This window comes from Phalacrocorax carbo, chromosome 5, assembly GCF_963921805.1.
Source record: "Phalacrocorax carbo chromosome 5, bPhaCar2.1, whole genome shotgun sequence".
In the NCBI taxonomy this organism is placed as follows: Eukaryota; Metazoa; Chordata; class Aves; order Suliformes; family Phalacrocoracidae; genus Phalacrocorax; species Phalacrocorax carbo.
Window position 1 is genome coordinate 68,354,993 of NC_087517.1, and position 22,980 is coordinate 68,377,972.

A 22,980-nucleotide genomic window follows, 5' to 3' on the forward strand; every position below is an offset into this window, starting at 1 on the left:
ATACTTCACCCTTGTTTCCTCTGTATGATTCAAGGGGCAGTAAAGCTGTAAGAGTTATTCCTGGTAAGCAATTTCCTTTTTTTCAACTTCATTGCTTAAGACCAAAGGTACAGAGGCAGGTCACAGCACGCAGCTGCAGTTTGCACATGGAAACACTGGGCTGGTTTTTGCTTTGGGCTGTAGACCAATAAAAAAGAACACAGGTATAGGAAAACTCTTCTAACTATCCTGGTTATCTGAAGCTTCAGTTCAAGCAGGTAATCAATAGCTGCTGCTAACCGTTAGCCACACAGATCAAAGAGAAGGGAGCATACACGTTCATGTCTAATGGAAATCGCCATGGACTGATAGACTCGCCCTATAGAAAGAAGGGATTGAGATTAGGAAAAACTTTTCTAAATGCAAAGGTAATTCTAAGCACAGCACCAGATTCCTGCAGAAGCTTGAAACTGATGATGGCAATCTCATAAAAATGAGTCAGGGAAACTCAGATCAGCAGTAGCTTGAGTCCAGTTGAATCTCCTTTGGGATAGAGAGGGGGACTGGATCCAAAGACAGAGGGTTAAAAAAGCCCAACCCTGGAGTGGGCTCAGTTTCACTCCCCCACCCCTCTGGCCAGTGCAGCTGGGCTAGCCGTGGCTGTCATAATTTCCTTCCATCAGTAGCAAAGGGAGAATCGGAGACCAACTGTGACTCACATGGTCTGAGTCAAATCTTCTCTCTTGCTGTTCCTGTGAACAGTTTACAGCATCTTCTAATTTAATTTCAAAGGCCTGGCTGGGCTCTCGGGCGGTGTTACTTCCAACTGTAAATTGCAGAGGGAAGAAGTGGGAGGTTCCTCTAACTTTTGTAACCTGAAACTTGGAAAGTTCAGCGGCATTAATGGGAAAACCCTGCGCATATCCATAGAGGCTAACAGCAACTAGTGAAAGCCTTTCACGAGGACATGAGAAAGGGAGTGGGCTTCACACAAGCAGAAGCAGGGGGGGTTGCCTTCTAACTTTTTTCTGCTTTTATGTGGGACTTTGTTTTTCGTTTCTCTTACAGTGGCTAAATTTGTGAAACATCAGTCATCCTAAATACCTATTCTTAATTTTGGGACTGTGTGGTGACACCCAACCTGCTGCTGCCATTGGCACAGGCAGAGACCTGCAAAGTAGTGGGTGTTTTTCACTGTAGACGCTGTTTGATTCAGTCCTTAAACTGCCTTCAACTTTGAGCGTATATTAGACATTACTATTTACAGTGTCATTTTTCTCACTCAACTTAGGCAAAATATTAGATCTCAAAAAAAAAAAGCAGAGACTGCTCACAGAAGTAATATTTAATATAAGTGTGCACAGAAGCTCTTGCAAGATTGTAGCACTGATGAAATAATGTTTTTAGCAGCATCTGCTTAATAATTCCAACCCAGAACTACACTCGACCTAAATGAGTTCATAACAAATAAAATATTCTGTGCCTTGGGTACATGAGCTCTATATAAATGCTAAGTGTTATGCAGCCAAAGGACTTGCCATGCTCTGAGGTCCATCTAGTCCAGGACCCTGTGTCTGTCAGTGGTAAGCAGCAAGGAAAGGAGATAAGAAACAGAACATCCTTCCCCACAAATGCCTTTCCAACAACCAGAGGCTTAAGAGCTTACTGAGCTGAAAATTATAGCCAGACTACTTTGTACAGTAGACACCTCTGGACCTATTTTTCATAAATGTTTCTCATCCCTTGTTAAAAAAACAAAAAACCAAACCTGTGCTTCTGACTTTGCTTCTATCGTGTGAAAATGTAACCATGCTCTGTACCCGTAGGTCTGCTGATTTCTCTGGGTATGCCTTAGTTTTTATTTCGTGACTTATCATTCCCTGCTTATCTTTCCCACATTGCCTGTGATTTTGTTTTTAGGGCTCTCTGGAGCCTGATTCCCCACCTCATATGCAACATACCCATTAACTTATTTTGCATGTGCATCAATGGCAGCCAGGGAGTATGTTGTGTGTAGTGCCGAAGGCGAGGAGGCAGGGGGACGCTGCTGTCATAGCCATGGCCAGGGTTTGTTTCACCATCATGTGATTGTGTTCATGCCGTTTCGGGTGGCTGCCAGGGATATGGGCTCTTATCTCCGGAAGCCCCAGCCGAAAGGAGAGCTGGAGCGTATCCCTGCCTTCACTGCGTGCCCCTCAAAAGTGTAAAAGACTTCATAAAAATAGTTCAGAGGCAACTGCAAGGCGCAGAGGTGCTTGTTGGGCCAGTTGGTTTGTTCTGCCTTTTGGGATGGTGGGGCCGGCGCGTCACGCAGGCATTGCCCCAGAGCAGGAGCACCCTGAACACCCAGAGCCTTTGCTCAGCTCCAGATCTGAGCTGAGAGCTCCGGAGCTGAGAACTGCATTTTTATTGTTATAAAGGTACACAATATTTTGCAGGAGCAGACTATAAATATTTCCAGCAAGTGCACTTACTATAGGTGTGGATGCCAAGCAGCACTGTCTCCTTCCTAGCTGTTGCAAAAGCATTTTTGTTTTATTGCACAGACAGTAGATTCTCTGTCCCTTTACCGTTCTTCTCACAAGTATCCGTTGAGATGGCACACTGGGTTTATTGCATGCTAAGGAAGAAAACTGTAGCTGGAGTCTCTGCTTTCTATCAGCTCAACGGCCTATTTTAGCTCATGGGGCTCTTGAAAAGACAAATCGTATTTCCTCCACCCTTGTGTGCGGTGAGAGTCTGAGAAGTCCCACCGCTCAGTTCTGCCACTTCAGGTGCAAGAGTGGTCCAGCCTTTTGGTCTAATTCCAAAGTCCATACGCATGCACAGGGAGGAGCCCAGGGAATATTGAAGGGTAAATGAAACAGCGTGTGGCAGCAGCACAGAGTGATGGAGGTCAGGCAGCTTCTGTCCAGACGCATGATGTTCCTGTTATCTTTATAGCTATTTCCAACAATAGGCTTCTCTAAAACAGCTGAGGGATCTGCTGGAGCTCACTAGGGGAGTGGGAAGGAAGCTCGTGGCCCTGCCTCTCAGTACTACGGGGTGGAGCACAGCTCTCACCTCTCACAGTACACTGAGATTTTTTTCCATTTCCACTCAAATCTGGGCCATGTCAGCCCAGGACCTTCTAAAATAATACTGGGTGATTAATGTATTTTAATTTTCAGGACACTTTAAAAATAAATAATTACCCATTAACACTTAAACACCTGAAATGAGGTTGTAATGTTAGCTTTTTTCCATGTGTGGAGCTGGAATACAAGTTTAACTTTTGAAATCCTGCTTGTTAGGCTAAAACATCCTACAGCTTGTGACAAAATGATGTCACCAATCAGTTGGCCTGCCTCTGGCTGGGCTTTCAGGAGGGAACTACCTGCAGAAAACCTGCCCATTGATGAGGGCATGTGCTGTCCCTGCCCTGTGCCCATGTCGGGCTCGGTTCCTGCCCCAGCTGCAGTCGGCAGCAGCTCACAGAGCTTGTGACCATTACAAGATGGGATACTGGAATCCAGCAGGACTTCCAGATTTCCTTGTGTTTCACATTCATAAAACAAATATATATGTTGGTCTTGTGCCCACATTTGGTTCTGTCGCAGACCTCCATCCAAAATAAATTCATTTTAGGCGAAGGAAAAAGAGCATGCTCCCAAGTGCCTTTGATCCCTGGTTAAGCAAGCTGGTAAGCGAAGCTTCAGTTCAACGCGATCTACTTGCCTGCTCTTCTGCTAATAATAAACTAAATGTGCATTTTAAAAATAGTCAAAATCCATACTGTTACAAAAAAAGCACTTAAGTTAAAAAGGAGTAAGAAGATATGAAATGTAGCTTGAACGCACCCTGACTCGGTTTCAAAGCCTCTAGGGCTTATATTCATGAAAGAAAAGTCTATATACCTAAATTCCCTTGTTTATATATTTATCTCCATGTGTTTTCTATCCCATGTGTCAAATCTCCAACCAAACCAGGAAAGATGTTATTACAATTTAAAAAATACAGTCCCACAGAGATATCTGAGCCATAACCTGATATCCTTTTGGTAACAAAGAAGAGCTGAGGGTGGAATTAGGACCATGACCTAAGCGGGAGCAGTGCAGTGGGGAGCCATCTACCCCTCGATTGTGCTGGGTACCATTTTCTGGGCAGGGGGAGAGGAGGTGGCTCAGCCCCACCTGCTGTAGCTCAGCACAGCTTCATTGTAGCCAGGGGTGAGTACCACCAGCAAGCTGCCACTTGGTGATGTCCCTTCTGTGGGTGCTAGGGGACTGGGAAGGGCCTGGGTGCAGTGGGAGCTGGGTGGTGTGAGGAGCTTGCCCTCGTACAGCGGTGGCGGGGGACCTGGGGGCTGCCTGCCAGAGGTCGGGAAGCCTGCTGAGCCTGTTTCCTCTGGCAGAACCCTCGCACGCTTCTGCCTTTGCATTTTTGAGGGTTAAGTGCTTGTCTTAGATTTTTAAAGAGAAGGCAGCCAGAGAATGGCGCAGATAAATCTGAGTCAGTTTTGCCAAAGTGGGTTTCTGCTGCGCAGCAGGGGATCAGGCAGCAGGTTTGTAGAAGACCGGGGAATCCCCGCAGGGCACTGAGGAGGGGTTTAAGTCCATGGAGATGAATAAGCCTGGAATCCTGTTCAAAATCCTGTGCAAATACCGCAGCCATCCAGCTGGAGGTGTAAAAAGCGAGTGGCAGAGCTTTTTACACTTCACATTTTTAAAAAAAAGTAATGAAAAGGTAACCTGGGATATTCTGTGAGGGCCCAAATTTGTTGGTGTGTACAGCGATGCTCAGAGCATCCCACATGGACCAGACCTGGGGGGGGGCGAAGGCAGCCGGGTGGGCACAGCCTCCCTGGGAAACGGGGCTCTGGCTGTTTTTCTGTGGCTGGAGGTGAATGTCAAGGTGGGGTGGTGGGAAAGCTGGGGGGCAGCTGGGCTGGGGGGGTCCAGCCTGTCCCTTGGGTGACGGGTGGTGTTATCACCTGCAGCCACGAACAGCGGCTTCGCTTTGGTGGTGGCCCAAGACGCGCTTTTCCTATTTTTTTTTTTCCTTCTTTTACTTCTGTTAAACCGAGAAAGTGCGGGGGAGCTTTTAGCATCCATTTAAAAAATAGGAAATGGGGGGGGGGGGGGGGGGGGGGGAACGGTTAAATCGCCTTCACTTCAGGGACCGCGGGCGGGGGGGGGGGGCTCAGCAGGCTGTGTCCCCCGCCATCTCCGTGGGCGCTCCACGGTGTGTCCCCCACCTCCACGGGTGCTCCGTGGTGTGTCCCCCCTCCCTGTCTCCTCCACGGGTGCTCCGTGGTGTCCCCGTTCCCTCCGCGGTGTCTGTGTGTGTCCCGTCCCCCCCTCCCCGTCCCCTCCGCGGTGTGTCGCGTGTCCCCCCGCCCCCCCAGCGGGCGCGCAGGGCGCGCTGACCTTTCCTGGGGGCGCTGCCCCCCCCCGGCAGCTGCCGCCGTCGCTCGGGCGCCCAAGGTCAGGGCAGCCCCGCGGGGCCGGGGCCGCAGGTAGGCGCGGAGCCCCGCGCAGCGTGCGCGGGGGCGGCGGCCGCGGGGGGGGAAGGGGGGGTGGTCACGGGGAGGGCCGGCTCCCCGAGGAGGAGGAGGAGGAGGGCGGGCCGGCGCCCCGCCGAGGGCCGCGCTCCGGCCGGGCCGCGCCGCCGCCCTTATTTAAAGCCCTGCCGGGGGGCGGCGGGGCGCTGCGCGGGGCCGCTCGCCGGGTGAGCGCGCCCTCCCCGGCAACAGACCGGGGGAGGGGGGAGGGAGAGGAGGGAGGAGAGGGAGGAGGAGGAGGAGGAGGAGGGATCCTGGCAAGTTGAGTTTGGTACCAAGTGGCAGGCGGGCTGCGGGGCTCGGCTGGGAGATGGATAAGGATGAGATCCACCTGCGCAGGCTGCCGCCCGCGGCGCCCTGGGGACCGCGTAAGTCCTGCCGCGGCGGGGGAGGTGCGGGGCCGGTGCGGGGGGCTCCCGGGGTGCGCTTCTCCCCGCCGGGGGAGCGGGGGGTGCGGGCGGCTGCGCCCCCCACCCGAGCGCCCCAGTGGGGCACTCACTGTTGGCGTTTCCTCCGCTATTTTTTAAAAAATACAGGAATAATCTCCGCAAAGTACTATGAAATAGAATAGCTGTCTCCCATCTTCCCACCCCCCCACCCCCCCCGAAAACGTAAAATAGTGTAGAGTCCTCTTTACCTACATTACTATAGTAATTAAAAGCTTGTCTAACCCTGGGAAGCCAATCTAATTATGAAAAATTACCGGAGTACAAAGTATACGGGATAAATTCTTGAGTTGATGATTGCTGTTAATTCGCCCCATGCCGCGGAAAATGAGGAGCAAAAAAAAAAAAGGTGTTACGGAATGAAACGGGTCTGTCTCAGAATGTCAGTAATGTTTTTACGGAACTGGCTAAATCATGTATCTCTGTATCATTAACTAATGTGTGCAGCAAAATAAATTACATATATTGGAAGGGGGAAAATACATTCCTTGGCTGAGAAGTTACAGAATGTTTAGAGCCAAAGAGCAGATCGTTTAAATGGTAGGGGGTGGGAATTTCCTTGGCTTCCCTCTAGAAATAAATCACAGCTCGGTGTCTGCGTGCATGCGTGTGCACCCACATAGGCATTTATATAAAGCCTTCACGCGCACGCATCGGAACACAAGCTTTTTACAAGCGCTATTTACTGAAGGCATTTTTCTACCAGTGTGGAGACAATAAAGCTAGAACTGAGATGCTAACCAGGAACGTGCTGGAACACGCTCGATTATCCCGCTGAATTGTATACAAATGAAGTAAATTTAGCATGGCACCATTTATAAATTCCATGCTTTACAATCAAAATTCCAAATCTAACTGTTTGCAGCTAAGAATAGGACGGGGAGCCCTTTTCTTTACTCCTTCTTTTTGGATTCCCACGAAAACCGTTATCCTAGAGTCTACTCATTAAATGGCCAAATATTTCACTGGAGTTCAGCCCATTTCTAAAAGAAATACGCTCATCAAGCCGTAGGCTAGCCAGAGCACTCAGAATGAAAACTGTTTCTTTAATGCCTGACACAAAACAGCTGGGCTTTATCTCTAAATACTGGGGGACAGGGTTTCTGTATGCCACTGATTGTCCCACGTTAACTTATTTATTATAATAAGAAGGAGCTCGAACTTTCCAAAACTGAAAAGAAAAGCGAGTAAAGCACGGGAAGCTGAAGGGCTATCGCAGTACGTTAACAGAGGTATCAGTAGGAGGACTGAATGATAAAATGGCACTAGAGAGCTCTAGCATTACTCGCGGGGCAGGTGGCAGTTTATCATGAGGTAATCACGGCGATAGGGTGAGTCCTGAGAAATCATTGGAGTGGCTCTTTATCTGTGAGAAACTTCACACAGTATTTTAGGGCGACGTTCTCTGTTTAATTTACCGAATTGCGGCACAGACGCTGCGTACGGGCTTCATTAGTGAGTTCAAGGAGCAGTTTTGTTCTCGGAAGTGCATGTTTGTGTTTCTATTGATAACCTATCAAAAAGAGCATGTTTGTAAAAGCTGTTTGTAAGATGAAACTGCTAATTACATAGTGGATCATGTATTGCGGTACAAATCCTACCCAGTTCTGTGGTAACTTTTGCATTATTGCTGGAGAGACGTGGGGACACCCATCCTTGATGTTTTTACATGGCCTTTATACTCAAAAAACCCTCCTGCAGACAGCTAAGGAAATGGCTTGTTGCAAGGAGTTAGGGTTAGTGAGAGGATGATAGAAGAGAGGAGAACGAAGGGGAGCCTGTGCTCCCCTGAGCTCTGGGTGAATCCTACCACTTACCTACATCCAAAGTACTCTTTTACTTTTCGCTAGCAAGGAAAAAAGTGACCTCAGTACATTATTTTTGGCTCTTTCGGTGGCATGAGAGGACAGGTGTCCTCAGCTACATCTGTGCCCTGAGGACCCAGACATCGCAGCTGATGGCTGCCAGCTTGTTTTATGCAGATTCCTTTCTTGTGCTCTGGGGTAACAAGTGCATCTAATGAAGGCGGGGCGAGGGTCAGAATTGGGGTGGGCTCTGGGGAAAGGTACTGGCATGTTGGCTCCTGAAAGGACGGCGATGATATCCTGTCACTTCAGAGAAAGGCTTAGAGGCATTGGGACGAGTGCTCAGGACTAAGCACAGGATTAGGAGTCAAGACTTTGCCCCTTAGATTTCAGCAATCAAAAACTCCCTGAGCAGACACCTGGCCCCTTTGAAAACCATGAGAGTTTTTTGTCACCTACATAAATGTTGTCTGACTATCACCCCAGGGAATAAAATATTTTCCCTGTTTTCTCTGGAAGGCATTGTTCAATCCAGAGGTGGGACTTCCAGCACGGCTCCGTAGGTTTCTCATATGTCTTCCCCTGCTTCCCGTGGTAGCGCTGCAGCTCTCTCCATTAACAGTGAAAATGATGAAGCATATTAAGCTAATAATTAATCAGAGATGACAAGGGACTAATAACTATATTGATTTAATTAGGACTTCTTTTCCAGCTCTGTAACTTGCAGTCACGCACATCATTAACTTAATATTTTAATTTGTAGTAATAACTTATTAATTTCTGTGGATGAGCACGTACGCAGCCGAAGCCGCAGCTCTGGCTTTGTGCTGGACTGCTTGCACCTCGGTCAGCCGAATAGCTGCAGGAAGCGTGCCCGGTCCTGTGCAAGGCTGACAGCAAGCAGGGCAGTTTGTCAGTCACTGAGAGCTCGTACGGAGCATTGAGGTGGTGGGAAATGGGGCATCGCCGAGTCAGATGGGGTGGATGCGCTGGGAAGGTACGTGTAGCTCTGTGGCTACGCGCTGCGGTTGTATGGGTATGACATGAAATATGGGGTAAAAGCAGCATGCCAAAACAGAAGGCAGGAGAGTAACCCTGGGAATTAGCAGTATTTATTGGCATCAGGAAGGGAAAAATGTCCCTTTTGACTTTAATTACACCCTTTGGATTCTGGCGATTTTGAGAAAAGGAAATGCTTGGGGATGTGTTGTGGTTGGAAAATAAGGCTTGCTTTAAATTAGGATCACTTTGGGGAAACGGAAGAAAGGAAGGGACTGCAACAGGCATGACAAACCTCAGGACTTTACTGTGTGAAAGGCTGACAAATGCTAAGTTTGCTCCTCTCTGCCCCGTTTTAGTGGGGATACACTGGGTCATGCTTGGCATCTTACGCAGCTGGGTCCTCCGCAAGACGCCCTCTGATACGCTCCTGACCAGAGACTGCTGCAGGAGGCAAAGGGGGGAGAAGCTGTTCTCACTGAGAGCATAGTGCTAAATATATGGCTGTACCACACTGTACAGCAAGGTTTGTGACTTCTCGGGAAAGCGGTGCCGTTAGAGCTCAGTACCCTGCTCTGTATTATGAAGGTGCTTGTGAGTCTTTGCACTGTACCATCGAAAGGCTAAATCCTCTGCTATATCTTCATTGGCTGCAGAGGGCAGTCAGCACAGGGAGACCTGTGCGAGCCAAAAGCACTGAGCAGGCTTCAGAGGAGGGCCAGTCCGAAGTCCTTGGCATTGTCCTTCGGCAAGATGATGGGGAGAAGTACCGAAGTTACCAAACGTTCATCCTGTATGGAGTTGTTGGTCACCATATAGGTAAACCATTGGACTGATGAGCTCCATGAACAGAAGCCACTGTTTCTTTTATTTCTTGCAAGCGTTTTCAGGCAATCTGGAAAAGTACTTCCGCGCACATCCCCGTATGTTATTGTACAGGCCAAGTTAGCAATAGTGGCATGAAATAGTTCTGCTTACTTTCAGAGACTACAAAAGCAGTTTATCTTGGGACAAAGCGTGCTGGTATGGGAATCCTCACCTTCCCGACCTCACCCATGTTTGCTCCCAAACTTGAGGCTGTGGCAGGACTCGCAGTTCTGTCATAGGTACAAACCCCAAGCTGGGTTTTACAAATGACAGGTTTTCAGGAGTTGGCAGCCTCCGTGCCTCGCTGGGACCCTATCACGGCGTTACTTTCAGTGGTGCTAAGTCATCTTGTGCCAGCTGTTAGATCTAAGTAATGGAGTAATGTGAGTAACTGCACAGCTCTTTTCCGGTACTTTGAAGAGTAAAAAGTTAGTGGTGTGTCCATTGTCGCTGCGAGGTAATTTATGGTAAATAACGGCCTTTTAGAAGATACTGCGATGGCTGCCTCGCTTGGGAGGCTCTGAATGCGCAGGAAGCAAAGCTCCTTGTGCTGGGCTGCATTAGTCACCGCCGCTGCTTCAGAGGCTAGCCCACATGCCCTCGAGGGAAATGGATTTTTATTTATTTGGTTTAGCCTTTGATTTGTATCCCTCATCCCTCTATTTCTGAAAGTAGTACTACATCCTGGTGGGAGGGCCAGCCCTTCTCCCTGTCCTCTAACCTCCCTGTATCCTATAGCCTTTATTTGCAGACAGCTGACCCGTGTCCCCGCGTACATCCTTGCTTCTCGTTTGTTCTGTTTCTTTGTGCCGCACTGCGTGCTCTGCCGCCGCCGCTTGCTTTGTTGCTTCCAGTGTCCTGTCCCCGGAGCGTCGGTGCCGCTCCTCTGTGGCTGGCCCACATGCCAGTGTTTTCTCTGTTCTTCAGACTCCCACAGCTCACATCTTTGAACCTTCTACTGTCGGTCTGTCCTTCCAGCCATTACGGAAACTATTTCCAGATTTGAACTGATAAAAAGATAGTAACGCTAGATCCAGTGCCGTCCCTCTTCAGTATCTTTGCCTGCCTACCTTATCTGCGTATCTGATTTATTCTTGGCAGCTCTGTATCTGTGCTAGGACCTGGATGTACATCCTTAGTCCTATGAGTGATGTATTAATAATATATAAAGCCACCAAAATTTCCTTTCAGACTGCAGCTCTGAAAAATAGAACCTTTTTTATTTTGTTTTTTAAAACTGACACAAACACCCATGATATTTTGCACATGACTGCAAGTGCTCCGAGGGAGTTTTAAAGTCTGAAATCTGTTATGAAAAGGCTAAGTGGTTTGCAGGCATTAACCACTCTTTTTATATCTTATCAATTATTTAACTTACATCATGACATCAGTGATTACAAGTTATGTATTCCTGGCTCCCAGTCCTGCTGTCTTACCTCTCCCTCTATTTGTGTCCTGTGTGGGGAGCAACTTGATGAGTATGTACTAAAATGAGAAAAAAACCCTTTGTTTTCTAAACACGCTGCAAATATTTGTCGCCTCTTGTACATCTTCATTGATGTCAGCTGATGTCCTGCTTGCAGAACAAACTTGGAATATGCAGTAGGGATCTGTGTGTTGGTAAGTGAGGTTCACGAAGAAAAAAATTTGTCCAGGGAGAGAGAAACACATTTCACAGCACTCGGTTAGTAAAAAAAGGGAAAGGTTGGCAGCTAAATTACATTTCCAGTGTGGATTCAAGATGCATTTTTAAAAAGTGAATAGGAAAAGTGAGCAGATACTGAGTTCAGTGACATCATAGAGGTAGAAGTAACGAACGCAGAGTCCTCTGAATACATTTTAAAACTCTCCCACAATATCATGTTAAAAAGAATTTTTATGGTTGTCCTGAAGAAGAGGAGCAAGAGCCAAGGTGGAAGTTTCAAGGCTAAGCATCACTCAAAGTTTTAGTTTTTTACTGCTTTGAAGTAAGGAAAGTGGCAGAAATGTGTCCAGCACAGCATTAACAGTCAAAGAAAAACCTATTCTGTATTTATGTCTGATCATTTGTACTATAGCATCTTGGCTGACGATGTACCGCAAGATATGTCAATGAACGTGCTTTGCAATTCTTCCTGGATTTTGGCAGGCAAAGATTCAAAATATGGTGTGACTTTATGCCTGTGGTATGATTGCCCAGAAGAAATCTACTGCAGACTGCAAAAGATGGAAGCTTTTATGCAAATATCATTACATTCATCACAGTGTGTTGCGGTGCTATTGTCCCGGAAAGGTTTTCTACTGATGGATGCATGCTATTTTGGCAGCCCAGCAAGAGGAGGAAAAAGAAGGGACGTGTGGGCGTACTGCACTTGCTGCTATGTTCTTGGGGGTTGAACATCCAGCTCTGTATTAAATCACCTATTTGGTTTTGGCTAGCGTTGGCATGGTCTGTTTGTATGGAGAAGCTGATCTAGAGCTCGAGGCCTTTTCCCTTGTGTTTAACCTGGTATGGACACTGTTGATGGAAGGCGTGTTTATAGCAGTTTGGGTTGTACCACAGAATCCCAGGTTGGAAGGGACCTCAGGGATCATCTAGTCCAACCTTTCTAGGAAGAGCCAGCTGGTGCCACGATGTATCTGAAGGGAGAGATCATCTATAGGACTACTGAAAGGATAAGACGAAGCAGACCACGTCAAAGCAGCTGTAGGATATGTGGTGAAAGCACCCTTTCCCAAGGCTCACTAGTGGAAACTACTACATTATTGTCTATCCCGTGTTCCTGGCACAGAGTCTGAGACTGGTCTAAAGAAGGCAAATGGTTCTCTGTGTGTAGCCTGAATGTTGGTATGTGGTCAGCAAACCTCGTCCAGATGCTTGTATCTTGCTACATACTTTTGAATGTTCTTTTTCTGATGAATGGCAAGAACAGTATTCTAAAAATAAATTAATGGTTTTCCATTTTTACTTCCTGTGACTTAATATACTTTATTTATCTATATAGCTACTAGTCATCGTCATTCTTCAGCTCACAAGAGTATAAACAGAAATGAGCCTGAGTCACAAACTAAGGATGTGGAGCCAGGCTTTTTCCAGGTTTTCAGCCAGGTGTAGGAGTTGCAGCCTGGGGCTCGTGGAGGGAAAGGTCTGGCTCTGGGGTTGGGCCGCAGGGGTCTCACGCGTGAAACAGGCAGCATGGAGGTGAAAGGCTGCCTGCTGCCGCTTTCGGTGTCTTCTTCCAAGCTGGTAAGACCTTGCAGCTCTGCAGAGTTAAAAAATAAATAAAGAGTGGATTTTTAAGGTTAGTTTATCACTAAGATAATAAAACCCGAGTGAGACTCCAGTTAATTATTCCTCTTGCAGTACCCCTAAGGTTGATGAGACCAACATCCAAAGCAACAGTTACCTTCATTTAATCAGGTCAAGCAACATACTTCAACAAATTTAGTCTCCTAGGGCACATAGTCAATTCATCATGCTGGTGATCAAGTGCCCCAAACCAATCATAAACTGGAATCAAATAGATCTGAAAATAAATTAATGTTATTGGGATTTCTAGGAAATGGTCTCCTTTCCGTGGTGATTGCCTACTAAAATTTAAGGCCCCTCTGTACAACGGTACCAGAACCTGCTATAATTTTATTTACTCATCAGAAATTTGATCTGACCTAAAACATGCTGAGCATCATTTTAATTCCCAGAACATATCTTGGGAGTACCTCTCTGTTGCTAAGCAGCACATCTGTATGTTATAATGTATGTTAAATAGGAAAGACACCTGATCAGACATACTGCTCAGTACGAATTCGTGCTGTCTGGGGCTCTGTGCGTACACGTACCTGTGTATTCAGGTATGGCTAATAGGACTGACTTTGTGTCCTGCGGGAGAAGCGGGCTTGCTAACAGAATCACGCAGAGTGAGTGTGTCAACATATTCCGTTTTTTTCATCAGCATCACTGATTGTACAGAGGGCGTGAATTGAATAATCCTTAACTTTCATTTCAAATAATTAAATGCATTCAGTTCAGCTCTACTAAAAATCTGTGTACTGTATTGGTATATATCGTATGACCTTGTACATAGTGGAAGAAAACATAAGATTTTTCCACGCACAATCCATGTATCTTTTCTGATCTTGCCAATACATACATTTTTCATATTTTCCTGTGCACCATGTCTGGTTTGCTTCTTATGGGTAGCTTTGCTTCCTTCCCTTCTTCCTCTTCTCATTAGTAACCATGCTTGTTTACCTTCATCCTCAGCTATTCTTACTGTTGGATTACCTGCTGAAAGCGACTGCTTCTCTGAGAACTGCTGTGTAGGGTATTGCAGAAGTTTTCTGTGCCTCGCTTCTAAATGTCGAGCTCATTAAAAGGAATTAAAGCTTCAAGAACAATAACTTTCCCCCCTGGATCCATGTTTGCCGTTCCTTTGAGTTAAATCAGAGTCTTCTGTAAGTAGGCAGGGACAGTATTTAGTCCAGAATACGTTGTCACAGGTTTCTGGGGATACGGGTATCAGCACTGTACTAGTAGGGTCGTGTCTGCAGGCTCCACCAATTTGTCCCTGAACAGTCTTCCAGGGTTTAGTGTTGACATAGACAGGGATGTAGATTTGAAATGTTATTTCATCTTCCCAATTGCTGACAATAATCCATTTGGCAGATAGCTGAGACCGGCTAAAAGGCATGAGAGAACAACCTAAGGGACATTGCGAGGATGTACTTCAGCTAACGGAGACAACTATTTCTATGCTACAGATTTGTATTTCAAATTCAGTCACCTTGTAGAAATATTTTACTCCACGTGCCCTGGGACGTAAGATGATGGGCTCTCAGAATAGGAACAGATCCTGTTTCTGCACAACTGTATGCAGGAGACCCTCCTTTAGCTCACGTGGTGGGAAGCCGTGTTGAGAGGCAAAGGCTGAACACAGAAATCGTGTCCTAGCCCTTCTGCACATGCTTTAGAAGTGCAAAGTATTTCTTTACCCACTGATATTAAAGGACTTCATAAACTTCAGTGAGCCATCGGGAGAGCCCATCAACTCCTTTTGCATTGCGTTCATGTGCTGTCGCAGAACTTTTGTTATACGGCAAGAACGATATGTTGAATTTATGGGTTTGACAGGTAACAGAAAACAAGAATTGTCTTTTCAGTTCACTTGAAATGGATTTAGCTGAGAGAAGATAATACTTGTCCAGGATACGACCACATGCATTGTGTAGGTGCGAGTGGAAAAAGCAGACCGGCGTGTATCTGCCCCAAATTAAACAGGGTAAAATTGTTGTAGGTGCTCCGTAGTTAAGAAGTGGAGTTTAGACTGTCAGGCTGTGCTTATCCACTCTGCTGTGTACCTTTGCAGGGGACCGCTGCGTGTCATCACACTGGAAAATCTGGCCTAAATGGAACAGCTTATTTTTTAAAAATTGCAGCTGATCATTTTTATTTGAGAATGAACCTGGTTATAAGTGGGCTATAAGTAGCCTACTTACAGGCAACAGGCTATAAGTAATGTCAGGCCATCGGCTGCAAGCGAAGTTGAGCTCGCCAGTACCATTTGTACACTGCTGTAATGACTTGCCTTGGGTGCGTTGCAATAAAGTGTTTTTAACCATTTAAGTCCATCTGACAAAATAAGTGAGTAGTGGGATGATAAAAAAATACGGCTACCAGTGGAAGAGCAGAAACAGGTTTTGGTTTAGATTTTGGAGATTCTGTTACATACCAGAGGCATATAAAACAAATCTCAGCCTTTTAAAGCTAACAGTTTCTAAATGGCAGATGAATTAATTTTTAAACTTTCTCCTTGTAGTATTTTGCTAACAAGCTTTCAGTTAAGAGCCAGATTCTTGTTTCCAAAACAAGATCTTTGTTGTCTTGATAATATAAATTAATGAAAGCTTTCCCTTTTCTCTTTCTCTTCAATATATTTTCTCAAAATAGCTCATCGGGGCTGTATCCTGCAATTCGCTGTGCCCTCTGGCCCTCGTCCAGTAAAGCACTTAAGCATACAAATAGCCCTAGTTTTGGTGGGAAGTGGGCGACTGGGCACGAGACCCTCCTGTACATCCCGACAGCTTCCGCGCCTCTGTCTTTTCAAGGGAAACCTGCAGCACGCTTCCCACCCTCCATGGTGTTTCCCCCACCAACCGTGAACAGTATTTCACAATCGAGTCCTGGTCCTTTATTTGTGCGTCTATTTAAGAGGTTTTAATACCTGTTTAGATGAAGTGGAGGATCTTTGAGCTTCAGGTAGCTTCTCATGAGCTCCGCTCTGGAATTCAGCGGAGATTTTGCCATCCATCTTCATTCTGGAAGCGAAGCACATGGTAGTTGAGGAGTTCAGCATCTCACCAGTCACGGCACTAAATCTTTAAAGTAAAATCCAGTCAAAGCAGTTCTGGGAGCCTGCGATTGATTTCAGTCCAGCAATTACTCTGTATTGACTGACTGGAGCACGTTGTCTGTCAGTAGCAGGAGCTGCCTGCGGAGACTCGATTGCGGGAAGCTTTCATGTTTTGCAGGTGGCAAATACAACTGGGGACCCTAGCAAACATATTTCAACCTCCACGTGAACAACCTAACATGTTTTGGTTTTTGTTTTTTTTTTTTTTAAAAAAAGGCATTTAAATCTCATGCGCTGCGTGAAGGGTGTATATGGGCTGTCGTTTAATAATGTAAGTAGGAAAATAATGATTTCTCAAAACCAGGTTATTGCAGGGGATTGTCCCCCCTCTGCAGTTTGGTATTGCTGTCAGACCACAACAGGGAACTAATTCCAGCTTTTACCCTTTCCCAAGTTTGGTACCATTGCTCTTCCTGTTTCTTTGCACCATGTCTGTTTTGCAGCCGCTTTCTTTTTCACTCTTTTTTTTTTTTTTTAATTTATTTTTAAGACTCAAAAGAAGGAGAAAAGAGGATATTACAGAAGCAGGGACCAAACTGGGTAGGGAAAGTGTTTCAGCTATCCACAGGCAGGAAATCTGAGCTCCTCTGGAACCTGAATGAGTCCTGGAGCCGTCTTGTTATTTTTATATATTTATTTCCCCGTTTGGCTGTTCTGCCTGCTTTTCCCACGTTATCATCAAAGTGGCCCCAGAAGGGACAGTTGTGAAACAGAAACTATCTGTGAGTAGAGGAACAAAAAACAGAGCTTTTGTTAAGCTACAGATGCCTTGATTTTAGCAAAAACAAACAACTTTAATTGCCAGAAGTATTTGCAAATGTTGCCGCTCTTTTCTAAATGTGTTTTGATATTGGGGGGAAATGGGGAAAGGCAAGAAGAGATGTCAGCTGAAATCTCACTGAAACACGAGTTGAGCCAGTACACTGACGGTGGTTTCTCCTTTTTCCTACTCTCTGCCCTGGCCTGAATGCAGATAGGTTTGCAGCAGTGAAGCTAAACAAAAAAATAGTTTCTTCCCCTGGTTCACATGAACTGCTTTGAACTGGAACAGATGTGGATGTACAGAACTATCTGCTTACAGCAACCGTTCCATTTATAACCATGGGGTTTCTATTCAGGTCTTTTTATCATTTTAACTTATTTTCTGTTTCCACATCCTTTCCACAATAAAATATTCTTAACTAAGTGGGTTTTCAGCTTGCATCCAAAACCTTTGCAAGTACTATTCATTGCATGAACTTACAATGCCAGCATTGTTGTTTGGTGAATTTTTGCTAATAATGATGGAGGCAAGGTCGAGTTTGGGTTTGCGGTATTTGTAAGATGGGGTTCAGAATTTCATTTTATTACCAAATTAGGGCAGAATCCGGAGTCTGATGTAATGGTGATAAAATCTCACAAAAGGTGTTTGTAATATCTAACTTCTGAATGGCATTTCTATTAATATTCTGCTTTGTTGAGCTCTATTTAACTTTGGTGTACATAATAAGTTTGTGTGTAACCCAGACCAGAATTGTTCCAGTGAGTACAGATAAGAGGTCAAAATTCAACCACAGAAATCCGGGCAATGGTGGTGTTTTTGCTTTGTGATTTTCATGAACTCCTACTTGGGAGTAAGTTCATTCACTGTTTGATTTAATCAAGTGCTCAATAATTAATTCTGCAAATGCTTTGCTAAGTGAGAAGGTGAACCCTGCAGTTCCCATTGACCGAGACACGGGTGTGTCTTGAGGTGAAGGGAAAATGCGTGTAGTCACGGATGAAATCAATAGTAGTGTTTGGTTAAAACTAATCAGTTACGCCTCTCCAGTTCTGCGCTCACTTGGGTGGACCATGTGGCCTTTATTACAAAAGTAGGAATTCATTTTTTTAGAGTTACTTCAGTTTGTTCTCTAATTTCCTATGGATACAGTCAGTTGTTTGTATATTGGAGACCATATGTGTCAAGTTCTTTGTTTTAGTTCATTGCTTTCGGCCTTGACGCAGAAAACAAAAATTCCATCGAAGTTGTGGAGACAGATAGGATTTTAATCTAAACCATATTAGAAGTTGAGACCCTCCGTGACCTTGGGGGTCTCTTAGGGTTCAGCCATGAACTACCTCCTGCGCTACCTTAGGGAAGGCCAGAGATTTTAATTTGTAATCTGAAGGCACTTTTCTCTTCCGGTTGACTCAATACCAGCTCTAAAACTGGATGATACAGTCCTGTGAAGCAACGGTGTGTTGGTGTTGGGATACTCTGAGGAACAGGCTGGGAAGGCAGGGTGTCCTCTGGCTATGGATTCATCACAGCATTGCGTAAGCAACGCTTTGCTGTTGTCCCGTTACCTTCACATCACTCCAGCTGCATTGAGTTAAACGAAGATACCAGTAGATATTTGCAGTATGGAAAAGAGAGTTTAAAAAATCCCCTGGCAACAAATAGATGAAGAAACAAAAGGAAATGTTGTGCTTAATTTGCTGTTACCAAGGTTAAACACATAAGATCTTTCTCTCCATCTGTCAAGCTGGTGTGATGCAGACAGGTTTCTGACACACAACTTGCACTTGCTTCCACTCACTTAAACTTCTGTGTAACTGCACCCCCGGGGCGCACCTTTCAGTGTGACGCGTTTCTCTTGCTCTTTTCTCCTTCCTGTTATCTGTACGCTTTCTATTTCAACACTGCTATTGAATTGCAAATAAAGCAGTTCAATAATTGCTTTATTTGCTAGGTTTAATTTTCATTTAAAGTTTCTTCTAAGAAAAAAATACAGTTATTCAACTGCAAATATTTTATAATATCTCTGAATGATTTTGGTTATACAGTGTGTTGCCACCACATAGAAAACCCTTTCTGCATTAGCCCCATGACAGAACTTTTCTCCTGAGCTCTCCTAGTGTCCCTGCACTACCCTTCTACAGCTTTATTAAGAATTAAAACTTCATGGGAATGTGCCCAGTCCACAGCCACATCAAAGCTGTGGTTGAAGTCCAGTTTTCAAACAACCCCCAAAGCTGGCCAAGCCTGGTGGTTCAGTTTTGATTTGATATGTTATGTAGAGGCCCTACTTGCAACATTCAGCGAAGGCTGGAGGGCAGACACCGAGTTCCCAAAAGCTAATTGCTGTCTGGACTGAGGCAACATCTCGATTATCCATTCCTGTAACTTGTCCACATGAGTTGTTTTATCCTCTCTTTCACCAAAGCACCACGTAATTTGTCTGGTTTTAATATTGACCAGTAGTAATTTCTTAATGTGAAGAATGTGCAGTGAAGGAAAATCCGTTTACAGTCCTTTGATAGATCAGTTCCATTTCTCTTCATATTTGCCAGGTTTATTGATTTTATTTTTAAGGAAAAATAATTATGTGGAGTCTGGTTTTAGTCGAGTTTGTCTGTTCCTCACATAGAACAGGAAAAGACCTGTCGCATCGGCAGAGTAAAATTAGGTGGGGAAAAAGTGTTCTTTCCCTTCAACAAATAAGTCGAGTGCTTCCACTGTACAAGAATATACAGCAATGTGACACGTGTGGGCACTAAGGATGAGCAGACACATCCACAGAGGGAAATCTCTGACAAGTTTTAGGGATGTCACTCGGACATGGGATGTATCTTAGTAGACAGTCTGTCACTTTTATTCCCTAATAATTTTTGACATGAGACAGATAATACTGTGGAGTTTATTTTAAGGTAGATTGTTTAATTTTGTGTCTGTTCTTTTTCTGTTTGTTTGGTTTGTGGTTTTTTTTCTGGACACTTTCCCTTTTTCATACCAAAAAAACAGTGCCTTGGCTATTTGTTAAGTTCAGGGATTTGGGGTAAGTAGCTGGTTATATTTGGGAAGGATGCAATGGATGCAGAGAGCAGCTGGCTGCTGTCGGAGTGACAGTTCATTGGCTGTGGAAGACGTGTCCCCACTCCCATCCCTCCACCACACGATGCATCCCCCGGAGCAGGGTGGGAGCTCGGGGGTTACTGGGTACCCATATGCAGGAAAGAGATGATACTCCCAAGCTGTCCCCAAGGTTCATGTGGAAGAATACAGTCTTTTTCCTTTTTTTCTTTTCTTTTTCTTTCTGGATGCATGTTGTTCTTTGGTCAGGTGAGCACCTGAGAGTGCACGCAGAGAGTGGTGCTGGTGGAGTCAGTCGCAGCCCTCGGGTCCCTGTAAGCCCTAAGCCTTCCCTGGCATGACTGAGCAGACTCCCAAGCCATTTGGGTGTTCAACTGTGGATCGGATATCTAAAAACATAGATTATCTGAACAGTACTTGTGACCAAAAGGAGATTTAAACATTGGGGTCTCCAAAAAAGAAACAGTTGGTTAGTTAACCAATGCCTGAGCATGCTTGGTGCAGGCAGCTGGTGCTTTGCTGTCTCTCTGCATCCGGCTACGCTCCCACAGCACCGAATACATCCCAAGGCTGAGCACCCTGAGAGGTGCTGAGTGCCCTCATCTCCCATTGCTTCCCACGGTCAGAGGGCGTTGGGGAGGAGCGGTGAGTCAGAGGCAGAGCCAGGCAGCTGTGCGGCAGCAGCGGCTCACCGCCTTCTGGGCCTGGCTTGTTTGGGATGGAGGACTCAGAACCAGAAGAAACACAAGAGTCCTCTTGGGACCAATGTGGGAGCATAAGGGCCATCCAGAGAGGCTGCACCTGGGAATTTATTTTTTTAAAAGCCTCTGAAAGTGGATAAATTTAGGTGATGCTCTGTCTTTTCTAGCTTCCCATCGTACACAGACTGATTTGTTGTAAATCTGTGGCATGATCGATAGATGAGACGTTGGAATATTTACTCACCAAGTTTGGATAGAACAGAAATTTGCCATGGGAAACCGTCACGTTCCCATAGGCTGAAGCTCCTCCAAGTCACAGTGTGCCTCCAGGTGTGTCCCACAACCTCCTCCAAGAAGGGGGCAAGAAGTCTTAGCCCAAACAGAGAGAGGATAATTTGCCCCGAAGAATTTTCTTTCAGGTTCAAAACATCTGAGTTCCAGGTTGGGTGGTTAAGTGTTGTTTGAAAGGCTGTTTTTGTAAAACGCCCTTCTTGAATCCAGTAAGCTCTTTGCATCAGGTGGTATATAAGACACCACCAGCAAAAGTTTGCCAAAGTTTGCGTGAACAAGTGTTTTACTTTGTGTTTTCTGTATTTTAGTGATGGTTTCCAGCAGCGGGAATGTGCAGTGTAAGATCAAGGAACTCTCTGTTAAAAAAAGAGGAGAAGATCCATCTTGCCTCACTGAATTTGTACAGTAAAATTGTTAACTTGGACCATGAGGATTATACCTGCAGCATTTGTGAGCCCTCACACCAATAAAGCGTTTTGCTTTCCATTGTCTGTGGTTTTAGAAGCAGGGATCTTGCAGCAACACCATCTTTAGCTCATCAGGAGATTTTGCTCCATTCTCACCGTTCTCTTGCTTAAACTCTCAATCAATCATTGATGAGCCTTCTAGAAGCAGCCTTCACTTTCCTTGGACTTGGTAGCATTATTTCATTCCACCCTAATTTATGCAATAATCTTACAGCTTAAAATGATGATCCTGTCATTCCTTACTCGGTGCATGTAAAACTTAAATCCAATCAAAAAGTCCAGATAAAAGTAAACAGATGGGTGTGCATGGGGCTGTCTAAATCCTGCTGCTATACTAAACCTTTCTGAGAGCACTGACGAGAAGCTTATCCTTTAAACTTTCTTCATAATACTTTATGAAGGAATAACGTGTAGACTGTTGGCTCTTATTTTTTTGGCTGGGGGGCAACCATCAAGTAAAAATCTGTCTGGAGTAAGTGAAATTGATAGTCACCAAAGTATGTATTACAGTGTGGAAACATCTGTGAGAGGCTGTCACTGAGAACAGGCCAAAAAGGGAGCCTGAAATCAAAATTAGAAGGGGGGTGGAATGTTATTAAAGCTACAGTTATAAACATAGGAGGCACTGTGATATTATTTCTTTTCTTTAAAACTGTTGTGTGAGCAGGAATTGGTGCCTGGGAGTTTGGAGCATGGGATGCAGTAACCCTGTGTTAGGGAAGAGGGGAAGATGCATGCTGTCTTGCCAGATTTATGCATTTAAATAATGAATTTGGACAGTAAGATTTATGAACTGTAGGATTTCTAAGCCCTAATATTAGTGTTTTCCCACTCGCTGTAACTCCAGTAGGATGGTAATTGTTTGAAGGGGAATATGGGCTGCCCCTTCACTGGATAATGTTTGACTCCTAACTGGTTCTGAAATGTGAAACCCCTGGTCTGCTCCCAGTGTCGTGCAGCGTGCAGACGTGGTCCATCATCCAGCATGTAGATGCAAATGTTTTGGAAAGGGCTTTGGAAAAGTATTTCCACCCCTGTTTTCCTTGGTACCAGCAGCTATTGCACCCTGAAAATAAAATGAGAGTCAACTCATTTGCCCCTTAAGGAAAGGGTGTGTTAAACTAATGTTGGTAGTGGTTTGTGTTCAAATTTCATATGCTGCTTGTCTGGGTGGCTTCAGAAACATGGCGTTGGAAGACAGGCACCAAAGCTTCGCTGAGGTCAAGGGATGGGCTCCAGCAGTAAGTCGCGGAGGCGCAAGGAGGGACCCACCTTGCAGGTGACCACCACGGTCTGCGTCCTGTCACCTGGGGAGAGAGGGTGCCCATGTTGGTGGCCGTGCTGACAGCTCAGCGTGCAGGCAGGAGCGGCGGCGGGCTTGCAACCCTTACTCCGTGTAATTAAACACTTCGGCAGTGCCAGCAGGCAGCAGCTGTTTTGAAAATAACATGATGGAAACGCGTAGGGACACTTTGGTGGCAGTAAGCCCATGCATGCTTGCAACTGAGGCCGCCCTGTCTCCCCTTTGATGCCCCACTCCATGCCCTCGTGTCAGATGTCCTTAAGGTTGGCTGCGTTAATGACAGCCACTCGTTGATTTGCTTGACTTTGAAAAGCTGTGGTTCATGGAGCCAGAGATGTAACTTAGGGCACATGAGC

At 45.6% G+C, this 22,980-nt stretch overlaps 1 protein-coding gene across 5 annotated transcripts in view; it reads left to right on the forward strand.

Annotated features, from left to right (window-relative positions):
• The first annotated feature begins 5,631 nt into the window (after window positions 1-5,631).
• Window positions 5,632-22,980, forward strand: part of ANO1 (anoctamin 1) — an 83,297-nt gene continuing 65,948 nt past the window's right edge. For 4 of the 5 annotated variants that reach the window (XM_064452889.1, XM_064452890.1, XM_064452891.1 and 1 more), the window contains exon 1: window positions 5,758-5,889. In XM_064452889.1, coding sequence (XP_064308959.1) covers window positions 5,832-5,889 — 58 coding nt within the window. In that variant the 5' untranslated portion in view covers window positions 5,758-5,831. Of the gene's footprint in view, window positions 5,689-5,757; window positions 5,890-22,980 lie in introns of those variants that run through there. The other variant, XM_064452893.1, reaches the window with a different exon arrangement.